The 21,552-nt window shown below is 36.0% G+C and overlaps 1 protein-coding gene across 1 annotated transcript in view; it reads right to left on the reverse strand.

The window, feature by feature from the left end:
• MEGF9 (multiple EGF like domains 9) overlaps window positions 1-21,552 on the reverse strand; it is a 117,165-nt gene that overhangs the window by 24,915 nt on the left and 70,698 nt on the right. The window contains exon 2 of the mRNA XM_043981754.1: window positions 18,449-18,656. Coding sequence (XP_043837689.1) covers window positions 18,449-18,656 — 208 coding nt within the window. The remainder of the gene's footprint in view (window positions 1-18,448; window positions 18,657-21,552) is intronic.

Consider the following 21,552-nt stretch of genomic DNA (forward strand, 5'->3'; position numbering starts at 1 on the left):
AACCAAACACAGATAGAACTCACCTATACCTCTTCTTTAAAATGGTCTTTCAAGACCTCTGAGTCACCATTTTCAAAGGTTGTTAGTTTCACTTTGAAATAGTTCTGTAAGGATGTTTTACTTACATTGAGCCTAATTCTGCCTTTCCATAACTTCTACCTATTTCATGGTTCTAGAAGTATGATGTTAATTGATTTTTTCTCTTGCCATTAAAAGTTTTATCCATGTTACTTTTTAGTGTTCAAATGAACATTTAAAAAAATTATTTGACTCTATCGAGTTCAGTTATTAGAAGCCATATTTGATATTATGGAATGTTCTTTCAGAACATGAATTTCAGTCAAAGATTCCCTCTAAATATGTTTTAGACTACTCACTCTCAAAAGAGCAAAGAATGTTTAGCACAAAGGCCCAATGTTTTCAAAGATAAAGCTACCCTTTTTTTCAACCAAAGAGGCTTTGCTGATTGCATAATGATTTCTAAAGTATGTGTTGTGCTAGTGGGGAGGGTAATATTAAAAGCAGATCTGACACCAAAATGTCAAATCATGGAATTAAATTCTCTTTTTAGGGGAGAGCAAGGCTCTGAAGAAATAATATTTTGTATAAAATCACAGGAGTAAGGATATGAAATTAAATACTTGCTAAAAATCTTTTATTTTTGTGTACTGCTGTAAATACCAAAGTTGCTTAGAATTTGTGTCTCATGCACAGATAAGTTATCTTGATTATGCTTAAAATAAGGAATAATTATAGAGAGGATTTGTGCTTCAAAAATTATGGAATATCAGAACTTAAAGAGACCTTACAACATAGAATGTTAGAGTAAGAAAGAGACTCAGAGATTGTTTACCCTAAAATCATTACTCTTAGAAAGGAAAAAACAGAGGCCTAGAAACAAAATGATTTGCCCACATTAATAAACATAGGTAGTGGAAGAGCTTTACAAACACTTCATAATTCAAAATGTACTTTTTTCACAATAACTATACAAAGTTAATAATACTGCAAATATTATCCCTAACTTATGGTGATGAAAATAAGGCTAAGTTCACTTTGATAGTCATTTTGATAAGAAACCTGATACTATCCAAACAACTTAAATGATTGTTCTAAGAAAAGCACCACTAGTGTTGTGCTATTAAGTATATTTTCTATCTCCTTGATTATACTAACCAGGATCCCCAAATCATCTTAGGGAAATCAACACTTAGAATCATAGCATTCTAGATTCTAGAGCTCAAAGAGGCCTTAGAAATCACAGAAAACAGATTAAAGCTTAAAGGGCCCTCAAAATGCATTTTATCTCATTTCATAATTTTACAAATGAGGCAACTAAGGCCCGGAGAGAGTTAAAGTTGGATTATACAACTAGGAAGTTGCAAAGGTAGGGTTTGAATTGATGTTTTTGACCAGGGCTCTTCCAGGATATCAAAACTGGATAACCTTTAAGACTCCTTCCAATACTAACAATCTATGACTATGGAAGGTCAAAGGATCTGAAGTATCCTAAAATGTAATAATTAGCTCCTGAATAATTGAGACTATATAAATGGAATTCATTCTATGATTTTTCAATGATTCAGTGACCAAATATTTTTTTAATCTAGGCATACATGTAATGAGTAGTAAAAGTCATATAAGCTAGTCATCAAGTCATAGCCAGAGTCTTCAATGAGCAACATCCAAAGAACAGATTCTATCTGAAATCTTTTGTTTCTTACTCTCAATTTTCTAAATTTCTGGCTCCTCATCAAGATCCAGTTCAATTCTCCCTCTCCAAGTATGAAACTGTAGGTCTTTTATTTCAAGCTTGTGGATTTTTATGAGCACAATTGGTCTGTTAACAGGACTTTTTTTGTGGCTTCATTGCATTTATATCACTGACCTTTGCTTCGAGGAGTGTTCAACAGACTCTAATAGAGGCAGAGCATGAAAGGGGGTGTTGTAAAGGCTTTATTCCATAAAAGAAGTGACCACAGGCAAAGCTTTCTATTTGCTGAGTGATTTAATTCTTACACATGCAGAACTTGGCCCTGGGCCATGAGTAACATGTTGAGAAAGCACTACCAGGGCAGCTTTACAACGAACAGTCCCCATTCCCTCCCCCATCCCCTCTCCTCACCAGGCTCCTTAAAAAAAGAAAAGAAAAAATCCTTTTCCTGTTATTTTAAATCTACCCAGGAAAAAAGTTAAGGGTGGTATCCAGACTGTTCGACTAGTTTATCAGCCTCTGTGTATGTTTTTCCCTCTCTAGGCAGCTGTTGAAAAGGGCAGGCTCTCAAAGGAGAGGGATGCCCACTCAAGTCAGTCGGTTGAATGCCTAAGGCAGAATTACAAAGGGAATACCCATCTGTGGGAATGGAACTCTGACTGTATTATGATTAAGAAAGTGACTGCCAACTAGGGTAGGTAGTTACTAATGTTTTCTATACTGAATATCAATACTAATGAGCTTGTTTCAGCTCTCCCTCTTGGGCAATGGGTCTTCTAAAATCTTCCTCAGAAGCATTAAGAAAGCTTTAGGAAGATGGAAAGAATGAGATTATTCATCAATACATCTAGTTACTAGTTCCAGTTCTGTCAATCACTCACTGTGTGACCCTGGGTCAATCTTTGAGCTACTTTCCTCATCTATATAAAGAGGAAACTGGGTTGGACGCTCTCTACAATCCCTTCCAGCTATGATGTACTCTGTTCTAAGGTTCATCCCAGCCTAGACCTTCTGCGGTGGCAGAAGGCTAGTAACCCTACTAAGCACTCTGTAATTTTAATAATATTTGTTTGCAAGAACTTGAAATGGCCGATTTCTTCTTCTTGTGTTAACATTAAGCAAAACTAAAATTTGAAATGAAATACAATTTTCTTTTTTATTATCTTTATTAAATAAAATAATTTATTAAATTATGAGTTTAGTATCTTTATTAAATACAATATTCTTGTTTTATGGGTCTTTAGGCAAGCCTCTGATATATCTGGGTACATTTCCGGGGGGATTTTTGATCATGTAAGTTTCTATTTTCTGATTCTATCTCCAATCGATCCATACGTACTATAAGCAGAACTAGTTTGAATGAAGTAACAATTGAACACCAGGAGATTGTTTTAGAGGTGTTTTTTCAACTCTTCTCAAAGGACTTCATTAAGCTGCTCTTTCTCCTAAAGGTAGGAGTTCCAAATTTCAGTTAGGAAAGAAGTGAAATATCTTAGCAAGGAACCTTGTGGTTGTCCTAGGTGTGTAGGGAACACCATTGTTGAAAGTCAAATTACTGACCTTCCAATAAACATAGAAAAGGCAGGGTGGGGGGGGGAGACAAGCATTTATTAAGCACCCTCTATGTGCCAGACACTGTACTAAATGCTTTGCAAATATTTTATCTTCACAAGAACTCTGTAAAGTAGATGTTATTATTATCCTCACTTTAAAACTGAGAAAAGAGGCAGATGGAAGTTAAGTGACTTGCCCAGGCTCACACAGTTAATAAGTGTCTGAAGACCTGAATTCAGGTCTTTCTAACTTGAGGCTTGGCACTCTATTGTATTTTGAAATTCTCCAACATAATATTGTTTTTACAAATCTATACACAGCACCACCTAGCTACTCATTCTCCATTTCCAGAAGACAGCTGGTAATAGGGAAGAGAATTTTTGGTATAAACTGAAGGTCAGAAGTTAACACTATCTTGAAATGCTTCTTATTTAAGCCGATTAAATGAATAAAGATGATGGTAGTGGTGTTTCTCTGGTACAATCCACTTACGGATTTGTAAAATTGCAGCTCAGAGGAAAGTAAGTGACTAGTCCGAGGTCTCAACGAGCTAATGATAGAGGTCTGACTAGAATGAAAATCTCAACACGCAGTCCGGTATTTTACTTCACTATTTTGACTTTATTATTGAAATAACAATGAAATTTTATTTGGAGAAAAAAATCAAAGTCTTGAATTACTCATATTATTGAGCACATTAGCACCTAGGTTCAACATTTCCCTTTGATGGGCGCTTATTACACAATTAAAAACAAACAGGTCTCAGAATATAATAAATATCAAGTGAACTTATAAGTATCATTACAATATGCCCTGTATAAGCATTTTATTCTTCAAATGTTGCTCAGAGGGACAGTTAGGTGGCACAGTGGATAGAGCACTGGCCCTGGAGTCAGGAGGACCTGAGTTCAAATCTAGCTTCAGACACTTGACACTTACTAGCTGTGTGACCCTGGGCAAGTCACTTAACCCCAATTACCTCACCCCCCAAAAAAAAATAGGTGAAAGAGAATAATGAATAAAAAGACTGGAAAGGTAGTGAGAAGCTAGGTAATGAAGGCCTTTAAATGTTAAATCAAATGTTGCTCACAGACTACAGTTTGCTTGTCAACACTGGTCCATAAAAGATAATTCCGTTCCTAGAGAGATATAGCTGACAGTACATTAGTTCAATCATGATGAAATACTATAAGTTTTGCTCTCAAATGCTATATAAAAATGGGCACTGTCTTTCATTATATACATCTATAGATTTTTTTCAGTTTATGATTTTTAGATGTCAACTTCAGGGCACCTGCAGTACGTGGCACACAAATCTGTCAAAAGTAAGTCCTCTTGGGGCAGCTAGGTGGTGTGGTGGATAAAGCACTGGCCCTGGATTCAGGAGGATCTGAGTTCAAATCCAGCCTCAGACACTTGACATTTACTAGCTGAGTGACCCTGGGCAAGTCACTTAACCTTCCTTCACTGCTCCACCAAAAAAAAGTAAGTCCTCTTTCAGTATGTGAAAAAATAGTTTGCAGAATAAGCTGTGGAGCAAAAACTCAAGAAATGACTAAAGAAAAAATAGGAAGGTGAGAGAGAGGGAAGGGACAGAGAAGAAAGACAGAAGAGGGAGGTGAGGAAAGAAAGGACTTTATATAGTTCATATGATATGTAAGAAGTGAGGTCACTTTTCATTGGAAAAGTTGGAAGAAACATGAAAAACACTCAACAGAGACAAGCTATCAAAATATGTCAAACGAGATAATGCATGTAGAACACTTGGGAAATTATAATATTTTATAATATAGCCATTAATTTTTTAACCATGTCACCTTGGGCATACCACTTCTTTTGATCCATAGAATAAGGGACTAGATAATAACTAAGATCCTTTTTTGGCTCTAAATTCTGTTAAGTCATCTATCTAACTTATATGAGCCCGCTTTGATGATCTAATAGGTTGCTATTTCAGCAATGTGACACTTAGAATAACAATCTCAGAGCTGCATGGGAGGTTACAGGTAGATTCTCATCTAGTCCTCCACCCAGATCATCTTGCCATCTTCCCCGCCACTGAAGCCATACTTCTCTCTACCTGGACTTCCAGGATCTGTAACACCAATCCCTGGGGAAGTTAACCCAATCAGCTCCAGAACTCTTGCCCTAGGGTTAAGCCATCCATTTAACACCCCCTCTCTTGCCTAGGTATAGTAGTCAAATCAATATACTCTTATTGCTTCTAGAATGGGCAAGTTAATTGACTGGACCATGTATTTAACTCACAATCCCTCTGATTTCCTAGACTCCCCCAAATTCCAAGAAAGGGAATTTTGATTCTCTCCCCTTGCCACCATTTCCCTATATGGGGTGTCTTTTCCCTATAAGATTATACATTTCTAGAGGGAAGGGACTGTCTTATTTTTTGTATTTTTTTATCCTTAGAGCTCAGCACGTTGCCTAGCCCATAATAAGTACTTTATAAATGGCTTCATTTTTTACTTCATTCAACAAGCATTATTAAACATTTACTAAATTCTGGGCACTATGTTAATGCTGGGTATACAAAGAAAAGCAAGAACATGATCCCTGCTTTCAAGGGGCCCACATTCTAATGGAGATAAGATGCAAATTTATATATATATATATATATATATATGTATATATACACACACAATGCATGTATAAATGAATGATATATGAAACATAAATGAAAAGCAATCTTAAAGGAAAGAGGGGAGGCGGTCAGTGACCTGGAAAGGTCTCCTGCAGGAAACTGGGAAGCAGAGATGAGGAGGAAAGAACACCCCAAGTGCACTCACTCAGGTAGCAAAATGATCTTGCTCAAGTGTAGGTTTGACCATGTCATATCTCCCCCTGACTCAGAAAACTCCATTGGCTCCCTATGACTTCCAGGATCACATATAAAATCCTCTGTTTGACTTTTAAAACCCTTGCAACCTTTCCGGTCTTCTTAGGTTTCCCCTCCACCAACTCAATGATCTGGTGACACTGGTACTGCTGCTCCTTGGACACAAACCTCCATTTCCTGACTGATTTATAGCTTGATGTCCCCCATGCCTAGAATGCTCTCCCTCCTATGGGCTTACTTCAAGTCTTAGCTTAAATTCAACCTTCTGTAAGAGGCCTTTCCCCTTTCTGCATCATTGCCAATGCCTTCCCTTTGCCATGACCTCCTGTTTACACGGTATTTCTCTTGTAAAGTTGTTTACAAGTTGTCTCCCCCATTAGAAGATAAGCCCAGCACATAGGAAGCACTTAATCAAGTATTTGTTGATTGATTAAATTCAGAGGATGTTATTTTTCATTTTATATTCAACTCCTACCTGACATGCGAATCTCCTCTATATTGACAAATCATCATCCAACAATTTCATGAAGTCTTCTAGTGACAGGAAACTCTCTCCTTAATGAAGCAGCCCATTCTACTCTGGCACAGGTCAGATCATTATGAAGTTCTTCTTCATGTTCAGAATATAGAACTGCTAACTCCTAGTCTGGTTTCAGTATCTTTTTTTTTAATCTGCAGTTCTGAAGGGAGCCTCTAAAACTGATATTGGTAGGCTCAGGATAGAACAGAAGGACCCTTGTTCTAGAGAGAAAGCCCTGGCTCCCCCACTTCCATTAGAAAATCTAATCAGTGCTCCTTTTTCCAAGGCAGCTGTGTTTTTCAGGCCATGAAATATGTTACCTAGAGGGTAAAGCAGACCAAAACACTATTGAACCCTTCTACCTCATTCAGTGTCTGAATTGTTACATTGAAGCATTTAGCCTTGAGTTTTCCCCTGGATTCCCATAAAAAGGTATAACTACTTCAGTCCTGTAAGCCTCAAACATGAAGCTTATAGCACTTTTTAAAAAGCTATTCATTCCATTACAGTCACCAAATACAGAAGGAACTCATTCTCTGATATGACCATTCTATATGTACCAAAATAAATTTCTAGGATGTTTCATGATGGTTAATATTTGAAAGGCAAATTAACTCCTCATGTGAAGCATTTTGGATTTAGAGCCAGGAGACAGAATTCAAGGCCCATCTTTGCGTCCTAGTATTTTAAAGTTAAAAAACAAAAACTTTTGGGATTAGGACATACTAGCTTGTTTTCAAATGCCTGATGGACTATTGTGGAAGATTAGACTTAAGTGTTCAGCAGTTTTCTAGGGCAGAATTAGGACCAAGGAATAAAAACAACAACAACTATAGGGAGGATGATTCGGACCCATAAAAGGAATATTTTCCAAAAATTAAATAAATTGCCTCAAAGTAGATACTAAGTTCCCCATAACTAAAGGATCTTCAAGACAAGGCTAGATGGTCATTTGCTGGGAAATTATAGAAGAGATTCATGCTTCAGATAGAGGTAATAATGAAATAATATCTGAAGTCTGAAGCAGCAAGGCACTCTGAGGGAGAGTCAAGAGGCAGTATATGTCAAGCCAGTCAAACTGCCACTATCATCTTGACTAAACTCCACCGATGGAGACAGCCCAGGATGTTGAACCTAAAAGCCTTTGGGAACAGGCTTCCTACACAGTGCTTGGAGCCACCATTCTGGGAAGCAACTTTTGTGGAAATGTAACCTGTCAACTGTTCTTGAAGGTACTAAAGCCACAGCTACTGAAGATTCAGAAAAGAAAGTTATCACCATCAAAGTCTTTGGTGCTGTCAAATGTTTATACAAAAGACATGGGTATTTTATCAGTGTAAATGACATCAAAGAGATATTACCATCTCTTTGCCAGTGGACCCTAAGGACCATGGGACCTTTCCATCTGATGCGCAGAAACCTTCCATATGCATCATCTCCATTAGAATGTGAGCTCCTGTTTTTCCACTCATATCCCCAGCACTTTGTACAGTGCTTTGCAGAGAGTAAATGCTTAATAAATGCTTCATTCATTCCTGTTCCTTCCAACTCAACAATCTATGATTAAGATCCATAAGCTTTCTGAGACTATTTCCTAATCAGCAAAATGGGGTTAATACCGTCTTCTCTTTCTGCCTCACAGGCCTATTGTGTAGCTCAAGTGAGCTAGCAGACAGGATGCTGGGTATGATCTATACTTTATTCTGTTCTCACAAGGTTTTGATTTCTTCATTCAATACAGCTTGATGATCCCATAATCAGCATTTGTTTATGGTGAAATACATTTTAAAATGTTATTCTTAAATTTTTATGGATCAGGACTACAGATAACTTATGATGAAACATACTACCCACCTCTTAAAGGAGGTGGTGATGGACTCTAGGTACACAATATGAGGCATATATTTTTGATATGGCAAATGCATTTGTTTTACTTGTCTATGGTTTTTAGACACTCACATACACACATATTTAAAGGGATCCACATTATGTTCAGATAATAGCAGGCAACAGTTTTGCTGGGATGATGTTCCAGTTCTAATTTGTTGAATTCTCAAGTTGTATTTGTAGCGTGGGGATTTGTCAACTGTTAGTGAATGACAGGAAGCTAATAATAGCTAACACTTCTATAGCACTTTTAACATTTGCAAAACACTTAAAATACATTATCCCATTTGATCCCAACAATAATCCTGAGATGGGTGCTAATTTGATTCCCATTTTACAGATGAGAAAATTGAGGCTAAGACAGTTGAAGTTACTTGCCCAGGATCACATAGCACATAATAGAATTGAAACCTAGGTCTTACAGACTCTGAGTCTAAGTTTGGTACTCTATCTACTATGCCTACTGTTTAGGAAGATGTGAATACCCACAAGAAGAGCACAAAGATTTACAACATGAAAAAAAAATACTTAGCAGCCTTGACCTAGAAAATGAAAATATCTCAACAGCTAATACTGTTGTAAAAAAACAGCTAGTTATGCAAGATTTTTCATACAGTATAACACTGGAAAATTAGCAATAAGTAAACTGAAGACATTGGTTTTAACAAGTAATATCTAAAACCCTCATACTGAATGAGGCATCTGATTTCTTTCAAAAATGTATTTTATTGATGCCTTTTAGCTAAAGATAAGTTATTTCACACACATAATATGCATAAGTAAATCCTTCCTAATAACAAAGAAAAATATTTAAGCAAAAACATCAGACACAGTGACATAACCTGACAATGTATTACAATATTTTGTCTAAGTAAGTTCTTCACCTCTCTCTGCTATGATGGAGGAGGTATATCATTCCAGATGTTCATTACTTTTTCCCATTATTCAGGCTTCACTTTTTTTTTTAGCAATCTTTTCATTTACATTGTTAATACTTGTGTATATTGTTTTCTTGGTTCTTGTTCATTTATTTATTTTTGCTTTGCTGCAGTTCAGAGAAATCTTTCCATGTTTTCTGAGTTCCTAACATGTTAGTTGTTCCTCTAAATTAATATTCTATTTAATACCCATCCTATATGTTTTTCAGCTATGCTCCAGTAAACAGACACCCATACTTTATTTCCAGTTCTTTGCTATCAAGAAGAATGCTGCTATGAATATTTTGGTATATATTAGATCTATTTTTGTCTTTGACTTTCTTAGGATAGATGCCCAGGTTTCAGAATGCTGGGTCAAAAGATAAGTACAATTTAACTATTCTTGCATGATTACAAACTGATATAAAAAGCAGTTAGATTACTTCACAGCTCCACCAACAGTGCATCAGTGTGTCTGTTTTTCCTACAGCTCCTTCAGTAATGACTGTCCATCTGTGACAAGTGTTATGATGTATGGTGAAGATTTAGAATTGCTTTAGTTTGTATCACTATTATTGTGATTTGGAGTACATTTTCATGTTGTCATTTATAGTCTGAAATTCTTTTTTGTTCTTGTTGTTGACAATTGTTTGTTTACAACCTCTGACCTAATGGGGAATAGTTCTTGGTGCTATAAGTTGCATCATTTCCCTAAATATTTTAGAGGTCAAAATTTTCTTGGTGATATTCAACATGAATATTTTCCATGTTTTGCCATCTGGCTTTTAATTTAGTCTTCACTGATATTACTCATGCAAAAGTTTTTTGAAAATTTTACGTAGTAAAATATTTATCTTTTATGACCCGATTTATCCATTGTTTGGTTAAGAATTCTCTCCCTCTATGAAAGCTATAGTTGTGAAAGATATCTGATCTTAATTTCTTCTCATTTTTTCATAGTACATACTTTTTAGTTCACATATCCATTTTGATCTTATTTTGGTATAGGTGATAACTATTCAGAATGCTATGCCCCTTTACTAATACTTTTTGCCCCTTAATTCCCTTGAGATTCTAGACCTTTTGGTGTTTTCTTTTCCAGATGAATTTTATTTTGTCCACTTCTAAGAAGTATCTAGAATCTGATGGTATAGCTCCAAATCTACAGATACATTTGAGGATGTTAGGGGTTATAGCCTTGGAGTTGGAAATAATCTGATAGAATATCTAATCCAAACTCTTTAGTTTTATCAGTGAGGAAAATGGAAGCCCAAAGAGGTTAAGTACTTTGCCCAAGGTGGCACAGATGATTTAAGCCCTAGTTCTCTGACTCCAAATTCAATACTTTTCCCACCATACCAAGCTACCTCTAGTTGGTATTGTTATTGTTATCATATTGGTGTGGACCAAAGATGAAAGGTAGACTGCTTTCCAGTTACTTGTCTCTTTATTTCTGTAAATAATATTTTGTAGTTACTTATTATAGTACAGTTTATTTATATGAACTTGTATGTTTCACTAGGTTAACTCACAGACCCTTGATGTATTTTGTAATTACTTTGAATGGATTTTTTTTGGAGTGTTCCTTCCTGGTTTTTATTAGTACTGTATAGAAAGGCTAATGCTTTTTTTGTGGATTTCTTTAGTAATTTTGTTACTCATTCTCTGGGGTTTTCCAAGTATATCATCATGTCAACTGTGAACAGGATTAATTTTGTCTCATCTTTGCCTGTGTATAATTTTGTTCTTGTTTTATTGCTATAGTTAACCTTCTAGAATTATGTCAAATCACAGGGGTGGAAGGGAACACATGGGGAGTAGTTTTTAGGTTTTTCCACCACCAACAATGCTAGTTCTTAATTTTAAATATATGCCATTCATTATATTAAAGAATGACTTTTTTTACTTGTACTTTAAGAAGTTTTAAATACAAACATTTAAAATTTACATTTTAAATACAAACATGCTGCATTTTGTCAAAGCCTTTTTCTGAATTTACTGTAATAACTATTTGGTTTTGTTATCTTTGTTTATGTTATTAAGATGACTGTTTTTCTTTTTTGTTGTTTTTCTTTTCTTTTTAATGTAATAAACACTTTTATTTATAGTTTGGGGTCACAATTTTTATCCTTCCCTCCCCTTCCCCTCCTCCAAGAGGTGGCAAGCAATCAGATATGGGTTATACATGTATGATTATGTAAAGTGTTACCATATTTGTTATTTTGTACAAGAAAACTTGATTAAAAGAAAAAATGAAAGAAAATGAAAAGTAGCATGCTTCTGTCTGTTTCATCAATATCAGTTCCTTCTTTGGAGGTGGATAGTTTGTTTCATCAATAGTCCTTTGGGATTGTCTTGGATCATTGTATTGTTGAGAATAGTCAAGTCATTCATAGTTCTTCATCCAACAATATTGCTGTCACTGTGTGCAATACTCTCTTGGTTCTGCTCACTTCACTATACATGTCTTTCATACATGTCTTTCCAGGCCTTTCTGAAGTCATCCTGCTTGTCATTTCTTATAACACAATAATATTCCATCACCATCATATACCACAGCTTGTTTAGCTAATCCCCAATTGATGGGCATTCCTTTGATTTCCAATTCTTAGCCACCACAAAAAGAGCTACTATAAATATTTTTTTACAAATAGGTCTTTTTCTCTTTTGGGGTATGGATGACTGTTTTTCTAATGTTAAATGATATTTACATCTGTGAAAATGAATCAAACTTGATCATTTTTTCCAGAATTATTTTCTGGATATATTGCTGATATGATTTTATTTTAGACATTTGTATCAATATTAATGAAGTTATTATATAATTCTCTTTCTGGTTTACACTGTATTTTTCTGGTTTGTACATCAGAACCCTAATTGTCTTATAAAAAAAGCTTGGTGAATTCTTGTCTCTATTATTGAGAATAATTTTGTAACACAGGCATTAATTATTCTTCCTATATTTGAAAGAATTTACTTGTAAATTCATCTGGCTGAAGCTTTTTCCTCCCTACACCAATTCATCTATGGCTTTCTTTCTTTCTTTCTCCCCCTCTTTCTTTTTTGAAACTGAGCTAACACCTCTGTCTTTTGTTACTGTGTATATTTTATATTTTTTCTAGAAACTATCAATGTCAAGTTTTGTTGTATAAATTGTACCCAGTAGTATTTGATAATTCTATTTCCTTTGTTGTTAATTCTCCTTGTTCCTTATATATTTTGGTTATTTGATTTTTCACTAGTTTTTAAAATTAATTTAAAAATCAGAATTGTTAAAAGTTTGTTTTGTTCATTTTTAAACTAATACATCTCTTAGTTTTATCAACTCTCTAGGCCTTTTATTTTCAAAATCCTCTAATTCTCAAAATTTCTTTTGCATTTGTTTAGGTCCAAGTGGTTTTTTTTCTCTAGTACTAGTCTTTTAAATAGCAATTTAAAAGCCTGCAGGCTCAGTGAATTCATCCTTTTTCCATTTGGTGAATATAAATTCTCAGAGATTAACATTTCACCTGAGGATTGTTTTAGCTGTGCCCTCTACGTTCCCATATATTGTCTCACTGATATTCTCTTTAACATAATTATTTACTCCTTAACTCATTTATTATTCTGGATATCATTAGTCTCTAATTTAGATCTGCATGTTTCACTTCATTCCTGACTCTCCATTAATCTCCTCCATAGACACAAACAACCGCCCTCATCTCTTCTCTAATTGTGGCATTATTTATAGAAGTGTGTCAATGTACTCCTCTAAGGCTCTCATCATCCTTGTAACTACATAGACCAAAGGGCCCCTCACTGGTGACCCTTGGTGTGTTGTCTTCTCCACTAGAACCTAAGTTCTTGGAGATAATCTTTGTTTTTTGAACTTGTATCCCTAGTGCTCAGCACAGTCCTTGGCAAATCGCACTTAAATGCTTTTTCATTGATTCATTCAGTGAAGTTGGATGAATCAATATTGTGATACTGTACATCACACTTTATTAATTTGGCCATTTAAGGAAAGGATGATAGATAAAATTTCTGGTTTAAAAAAATATCTTAGGCAGCTAGGTGGTGCAGTGGATAGAGCACCAGCCCTGGATTCAGGAGGACCTGAGTTCAAATCCAGCCACAGGCACTTAACACTTACTAGCTGTGTGACCCCGGGCAAGTCACTTAACCCCAATTGCCTCACCAAAAAAAAAATCTCTTAGAACAGGGGAGGAGTCTTTGCTAAAATTTTCCAGTAACAAAATTTTAACTTCTAAACATTGCCTTTAAATGTTCTTTGCTGCACCAGGAGCAATTTAATAACCTGGACTACAGGAGTCCACAATATAAAACATTATAGAAAATTTATTTATAGTACTATAAAAGAATAAGAATGTTGTTTGTAAGCATAACGATAGCAAGTCAGACCAATGTTTACTAAGATCAATGTCAGATCTGAAATTTTCCTCTCCCTCTATTCAGATGGCTGTAGCAGATGTCTAGTTAATAATTGGTAGACTGAGTATAAAGGTTATATAGGAAAAGGTGCTTTAAGACATAATGTATTAAAAAGATATACAGGCCTTCTGGACTTTTAGCCATGCATCATTTGAGCTTACCTATGAAACCCACTGCTTTTTTTCTGACAAAACCCAATTAGGCTCTTTATTTACTTTAATTGGAGTTTTAAGCTACAAGTTTAGTCCAGTTTTGCCTTAAACTCATAGGATGAGCTTGAGTTGGAAGGGACCTTAGAACACAGTAGGTCCCCTACTCCAAACTCCTAATTTTACATAGATAACAGAAAAGGAGAGGTGAAACAATTTATTTGCCTCTAGTTGTAGCTAGGTCCAGATCTCTAATCTCTCAGCTTCCAGTCCAGTATCCTTAGTGTATGCCTGTCTTGGCATAATGCACGACACAGTGTGCTGGAAATATATTTTTTGACCCAAATGGAATAAAGGAGGAGAATGTTTTATTTATAGTTTTCAAACTATTATGGTTATCTTTTTAAAAACTAAACCTACATATTGAAATACTAGTATATTATCTAAAATGAAAATTGGGTATATATGTAGATGCGTAAAGAATTTTTTTGAAAAAGAATGATAAGATACTAAACAGTATGCTTTTGCATGATTTTCCTAGAATAAGAAAAAGAGTGGGATTTGTTAAGGTTGGTAAACAACATTCTATAGAAAGTTTACTCAAATGGAAATATTTGTTTTTAGTGATCAAGTGATTTTCAGTGAATGGTGGAATTGAACTGGACCTGAGACATAGTCTAGTCAAAGTTGTTTCTTGATTACCTGAAACAATTCTATGACATTTCTGAAAAATTCATTCAGTCTCTGCTTGAATACTTCAAGTAATAAGGAATTATTTCATCAAGCAGCCCATTTCACTTTTGGATAGCTCTAACTGTTATGAAATTTATCCTTATATTAAACAAAAATCTGCTTCCCTTTAACTTTCTCCCATATGACCTAGTTTTGCCTTTTGAAGGTACAAAGAACATGTCTGATGCTTCCTCCACATATTCCAGATATCTGATGATAATGGACATGTCTTTCATAAGTCTTCTCTTATTCGGTCCCTGTTTTGTCAATCCATCCTTATGGCATTATTTCAAGCCAGCCCTTCTCTAGATTTTAGTAACATCTTCAAGGATTATGAAATAAGAACTTATACAAATAGCTGTTATTCCACAGTAGTGTGTAAAATGTGATTAAGAATCCTAGATACAAATCATTCCTGGATTTCACAGCAAGATGCAATATGAAAGTGGTACATGTGCTTGATAAGTATTTCATCATCTTCTCCATCAGCATGTATTTGAGCATGTTTATTTAAGAGTCAAAACTACATACGCCCCAGGATAAACTTACATAATTAAAAGTTTAGCAAAAGATGAGTTGTGAGAAAACAAGGCGGCAAGTAACAGCTAACCTTTGAGGCTTAGTATTGGAGAAGAAGGAAAGTGAGAGGGGGGCAATAGCCTGAAAAAGTATTGAGTAGTAGAGGGTTTATAGGTCTCCACGAGAGCAAAGAACAGATTTCAGAATGATGAAATATATGGAAAGATTGCTCTCCAGAATGGTTGAATCAGTATACAATTTCACCAACAGTATATTATTGTTTTAGTTTTTCCCCTTGCCATTTTCTTCTCCAGCTCATTTTACAAATGAGAAAACCGAGGCAGGGTTAAGTGACTTGCCCAAGGTCACACAGCTAATAAGTGTCTGAGGCTGCATTTGAATCTAGGAATATGAGTCTTCCTGACTCCAGGTCCAGCACCCTATCCACTGCACTACCTACCTGCCCTTTTAGGAGCAGTTTATCTTAGGATAAAACTATGCATCAGACTTTGTGGGAAAGCCAGTTTATCATTTATATGAAGAGCAGGCTAAACCATCAAAGAATAAGTTTCCCGAAACTCCAATAGTGTGTTAACAACATATAACAAAGGCCTTACAAACAGTGTGAGCTTTCAAGACAGCAGATATCTTTTCAGTGATTTCTTTCAGGGGAAGTTCAGAGAAGTCATCACAAAGCCACATGTATGGCAAGAGACTTTTGAAGTTAGGAATCAGTAGCTTAGTTGTCTCTCCAAGAGGAGCTAGTTTTTAACCACAATGAGGAAGGACATCAGCAAATAGAAGAATGAAAAAAGGAAACAACATATAGTAGTTTGATGCCAGTCCTATTTTATCCATGTTCCCACTTTTTGTCAATTTGTCTTGTGATTGCATGGTGTAGTAGAAAGAGCCAATAGATAATGAGATAGAAGACCCATTCTTTTATCTGCCACTTGCTGTGTGATAGGGGACTTGAATTCTGAGCTTCATTTTCATGATCTATAAAATGGATTAGTAATAGTTATCTCAGAGTGCTATTATAAAGTTCAAATGAGATGGATACATGTAAGGTGCTTTATAAACTGCAATATGCTTTATTACATGTATGTATGTAGACAGATAAAAATAAATATTTTAAGTTATTTGAGACAAACACCACCTTAGAATCTCAGAGCTGGAATGGACCTTAGAGACTTCATCTAGTCCAAGTCATACCTAAGCAGGATTCCCTTCTATAACATTCCCAAGAAGGAGTCATCCAGCTGTTAAGAAGTTTTTCCTCATATTCAGCCCAAATTTGCCTTTCTAAAACTTCCATCCTTTGCTCCTAGTTCTGTCATTCAAGCTAAGGAGGACAAAAATCTGCTCTTCCATACGTCAGCTCTTCACCTAGCTGAAGAAAGATATCCCCTTCTTGTCTCCTGCATCATCTCTCTTTTGGGGGGGGCGGGGCAATGAGGGTTAAGTGACTTGCCCAGGGTCACACAGTGTCAAGTGTCTGAGGCTGGATTTGAACTCGGGTCCTCCCAAATCCAAGGCCAGTGCTTCATCCACTGAGCCACCTAGCTGCCCCCCCCATCATCTCTTTTCTAACGAAAATGACCCATTGTTTGTTGTATAGCATGATTTCTAGGCTAAAATGGATAATACAATACAATGCAAACTCTTTAAAAGCAATGTCCTACATAGCACCAAGTGCATTATATGTTAAACATGCTGAGAGCCCTAGCACAGCAAGCCAAATGAAGTATTTCCTTTCCTGATGCCCCACACTCTGATTTCTTGAACCAGAGCCCATATAAAAGGAGTCACTGCAATGTTGCTCCATCTCTATAGGGTTTGACTACCTCTTTGGTGACAACTAGGTTCAACTCTTGCCTCTGACCTCTTCATTTTAAGGCAAACAAGGTGGGAAATGATGGACAGACCCAATAGTTACTCTACATGCCAAGACTATCTTTCTTTCAAGTCAGACTCATGGACGATCAGGGTTAAAAGGGAATTCTGGGGGCAGCTAGATGGCGCAGTGGATAGAGCACCGGCCCTGGATTCAGGAGTACCTGAGTTCAAATCCGGCCTCAGACACTTAATACTTACTAGCTGTGTGACCCTGGGCAAGTCGCTTAACCCCAATTGCCTCACTAAAAAAAAAAAAAAAGGGAATTCTGGAATCATTTAGTCCAACTTCTTAATTTCAATATACAAGAAGACTAAGGCTCAGAAAGATGAAATGACACTTGCCTGAAGTTACATAGCCAGTTGTTGGTAAAGCTGAGACTAGAACTCAGGTCACCTGACATCTAGGCAAGTATTATTTTCACTGTAGCATGCACTTGGAAAGTGACTGGCCAGGGTTAGAAATAAAGTCTCTGATTAGAGAATAGAGGAAATAAAGGATATATTTAATAATAAGTATCATTACATAGTATTTTAATAAAGACTTTTCCTAATAACACCACTACGGATAAACTAGTGTAAGTACTATATTATTGCCATTTTATAGATGAAGAAATTGGCTCAGAGAGATTAAGTGATTTGCCCAGAGTAAGTTAAGTTAAAACCTGAATGCAGGTCTTTTCCTGCCTTCAAATAGAATGCTCCTTCTATCAAACCATACTGCCTTCTAAAATCTGTATCTTGAATTCTTTCAAACTGTATTTTAACTAAGAAGTACACTGGAATTATTTTCTGGGTTATCTGTAAATGGAAATCAAAGGAGCCAGGTTATTGTACCAGTTCTACTATTTATTTACTGTTTGTTCTTGGGTAAAATACTTAACTTTTCTGAACTTTAATTTCTTAATCCATAAAATGGAGATAATAATATTTTCATGGCCCACCTCATAGGTCTGGTGTGAGGATCAAATGAGATAACAGGTACAAAAGCATTTTAGTAATGTCAAATGTCAGCCATCATATATTTTGTAGTTAACAGAGAGAAAAACAGTAACAACAGGGGAAAATTTGACCAGATTAAGTGGATTGTAGATTAAATGGAAGGCTTTCACTGTTTTGTCTCAGATTGGATGTAAAGCAGACTTCCTTCTCCTTTCGAACCTTAAAACTCTTAAGTGGGAAATCAGCTAAGGCCCATTCCAAGTGACCTCACTTCCCTGGGAAGTAGAAACGCCTTTCCCCAAAGCAGCACCTTCTTCTCCTTTATCTGCTTACCTGCTACAAGTTGGGCTGATGGCTCCATGGGGGTTGCAGCCACAAGATACGCAGAGCCCTTGGACATGGGTGCTGGTTGGATAAAAGCCCTCCTCACAGGAGTCACAGTGAAGCCCTTTGTAGCCTGGAAGACACTCACACTGCCCTGTGGTTTGGTTGCATCGATTTCCATCCAGGCTCCCAACCATACTGCAGTTACACATGTGTTCTGCAATAAAAGAAGGAATGAGTTTTCATTAACAAAGCATTTAACGCTTTCCATATATATATATAGGGTCACAAGCATTTTTTTTAAATACAAGGCTTCATAACAGACTTATAAGAAGAGAAGAAATTAATTTAACCTCTCTTTCTTCTCCAAGAAACAACTTCTTAATTCTCATCTTTTGTCTCCCGTGTGTAGCTATATTTTTTGTTTCTTTGGAATAGAAGTATCAGAGGCAGGGCCTCCATTTCGTTTTGTTGTAGGCAGTTCCTTGTATGATACGTGATGAACACAAGTTTATTCAATGACACCAATGCACAGTTGCATAATTATCCACAGATAGATAATTATAGTAAGCTATAGCAAGACAGAAGATAACAACGTGATCACATTTACATTGTGTTCTATGGTTTACTGAGTATTTTGCAATGCAGGTAGTAAAAGTAGTTCCACCTTTATTTTATAGATGAGAAAAATGATATTCAGTGAGAAAAGGTTAACTGCCTGATGACTTGCCACCAAGTTGGTAAATAAAACATCTGATACTCACACCCAGGTCTTCTGACTCCTAGTTCAATGCTGTTTTATGGTATACCACATCAACTCTCACAAAATATTTCTACAGCTAGAGTCAGAAAATGTAGCTATTAAATTTCTAATAAATGATTTAACATGTTCTGCCCACAACAAGCAACGCAAAAGATAACTCAGTATTTAAGGATTAGCCTACCATGGGCTCTTCACTAAAGTCCTCTATTGCCTCATCCTAGACTAGAAGTGACCCTAGTTTCTCAAGGGCTAAACCAGGAGAATACAGGTTCTGGCAGACCCCACCCCACCAGAAAGGCTTCAAGAATGAATACAGTAATGAACTACTGTTCTGTCACTTAAGTGTCAGTTTAGCCAAGTTCAAATATATTCATCACCAAAGTAAATACTTTTTTTGCCACAGAATTTTATATATCATAATTTGGGGGGGGGGCGGGGCAGTGAGGGTTATGTGACTTGCCCAGGATCAGACAGCTAGTAAGTGTCAAGTGTTTGAGGCCAGATTTGAACTCAGGTCCTTCTAAATCCAGGGCCAGTGCTTTATCTACTGTGCCATCTGGCTGCCCCTTAGATCGTAAATTAAGTATCCAAACAAATAAAATGACAGATCCTTTTCAAACCTTTTATTTAGAAGCATCTTAACTCAAACATTTATAGGGCTGAAAACATTGCCAGTTTGAAAATACTTATTCTTTTCAGTAGAACACACATTAAAGGGGGAAGGAAGGACAAGGAAGATTGATAGTATTCTTTGAGGCTTTTCTGTAAATCCATCCATCCTTTGTGTTAAGATCTTCCCCAAAACCATCAGTGCTATTAGGCATACACAGTATTTTATAAGGCTTATTGCTAAAATCTGGTATAGGCAGGATCCAGCCAAACAGATAGAAGCAGTGTGAATTGAAAAATACATGGAGGTTGAAAGCTCATCATATACTTAAGAGTTGAAAATTTTGGATTTGAGTCTATGCACTGTCACTAAGTACTTGTGAATGTCTTTTGATTTCCATGAACCTTAGTTTTTTCATTTGAAGAATAATATTTATACTACCTAAAACTTTATGATTCTATATAATAGAGTGTATGTTATTTCAAGCCTGTGTCTAAGCTAGACCACCAACTTCCTTCCACAATGAAGATTATTATGGCTGTGATTACAATACCTACACATGACATTTCTTTGACAAGCCAGGCTCTCTTTTTCAGGTTTTCATTTCACTTTTTTTGAATATGTGGTTTTCTAGACAAAACCATTATTTATTGGCATGAAAATCTGCCAGAGGTAGTTTTGTGGCAAGATTCTCACTCCAAAGAATGAAAACAGCTCTGAGAAGGACACTTTTATTTCTCCTGGAAATTGGCAGAAGTACACCATACATTCAAGTTCCTTTTGCTTGGCCAATTTTACCACACATTAAACTAACCAAACTGGACTGGCTATGGGTAAGCCTATCTCAAGTGACAAAAACCAACAGACCCTATAATCAGTGTGGAGTATTTTATTCCATTATTCCACCAATGATGCACTTCCATCCGGGAAACTGAATCATTGTCCCCAGTGGGTAAGATAAGATTAGTGACTGCTCTGCCCCACCCATTCCACCAAAAATAAGATAAAAAAAAACTAAGTGAATCTAAATGCTACTGAAGAAGGGAAAACAATAAAACAACAACAAACCACCCAGTCACCCAAAGCCAGTGGATAAAGGTTCAGTGGCAACCAAGCATTGTAGCTATTTGATGCTCTGTTTGTACAGCCAGGGCTGTCTCTTTATTGCCCTTTAAACATGTCAGTAATTTTGTAGATGGGATTATTGGGAAATTAAATTCGGTGTCCTCTAAGTTCCTCTCCAACTAACATTTGATGTTTTAAAATTCTGTGCTCTATATTCTAATGTCCATTTCAGCTCAATGATTCTATAATATTATATCACTTTGTTCACCGTCACAGACTCAGAGTAGAAAAGTAGTCAATTATTTTAAGTCATTCATAATTTACAGATGTCAAGATTTACTTTAACTATTTCAGGGTTTTGTTTCCACAGATAAGCAATTTTCTCCAACTATAATAGACAACTGTTTTAAAGATAGTAAAATTCAAGACTAAGACCTGCTAATATATTTTGCCTTTTAATAGTTTGTAGAGGTCTGTATGGGTCATCAAGCAAGACCTTTTCCTTATAACTTTGACATAGCCTAAAAAATGAGGGTTATAGTGGGGAAAACATAGAATAAGAATAATTAGTCATCTTAGACTTGATAAAAAGCTTGACACATCAAATTTATCTGTACTTCTTTCATTACAAGAATCATCACTTGGAAGACTGTGAGGGAAAAGAGGTGATGATGT

Source organism: Dromiciops gliroides, chromosome 2 (assembly GCF_019393635.1).
Source record: "Dromiciops gliroides isolate mDroGli1 chromosome 2, mDroGli1.pri, whole genome shotgun sequence".
Classification (NCBI taxonomy): Eukaryota; Metazoa; Chordata; class Mammalia; order Microbiotheria; family Microbiotheriidae; genus Dromiciops; species Dromiciops gliroides.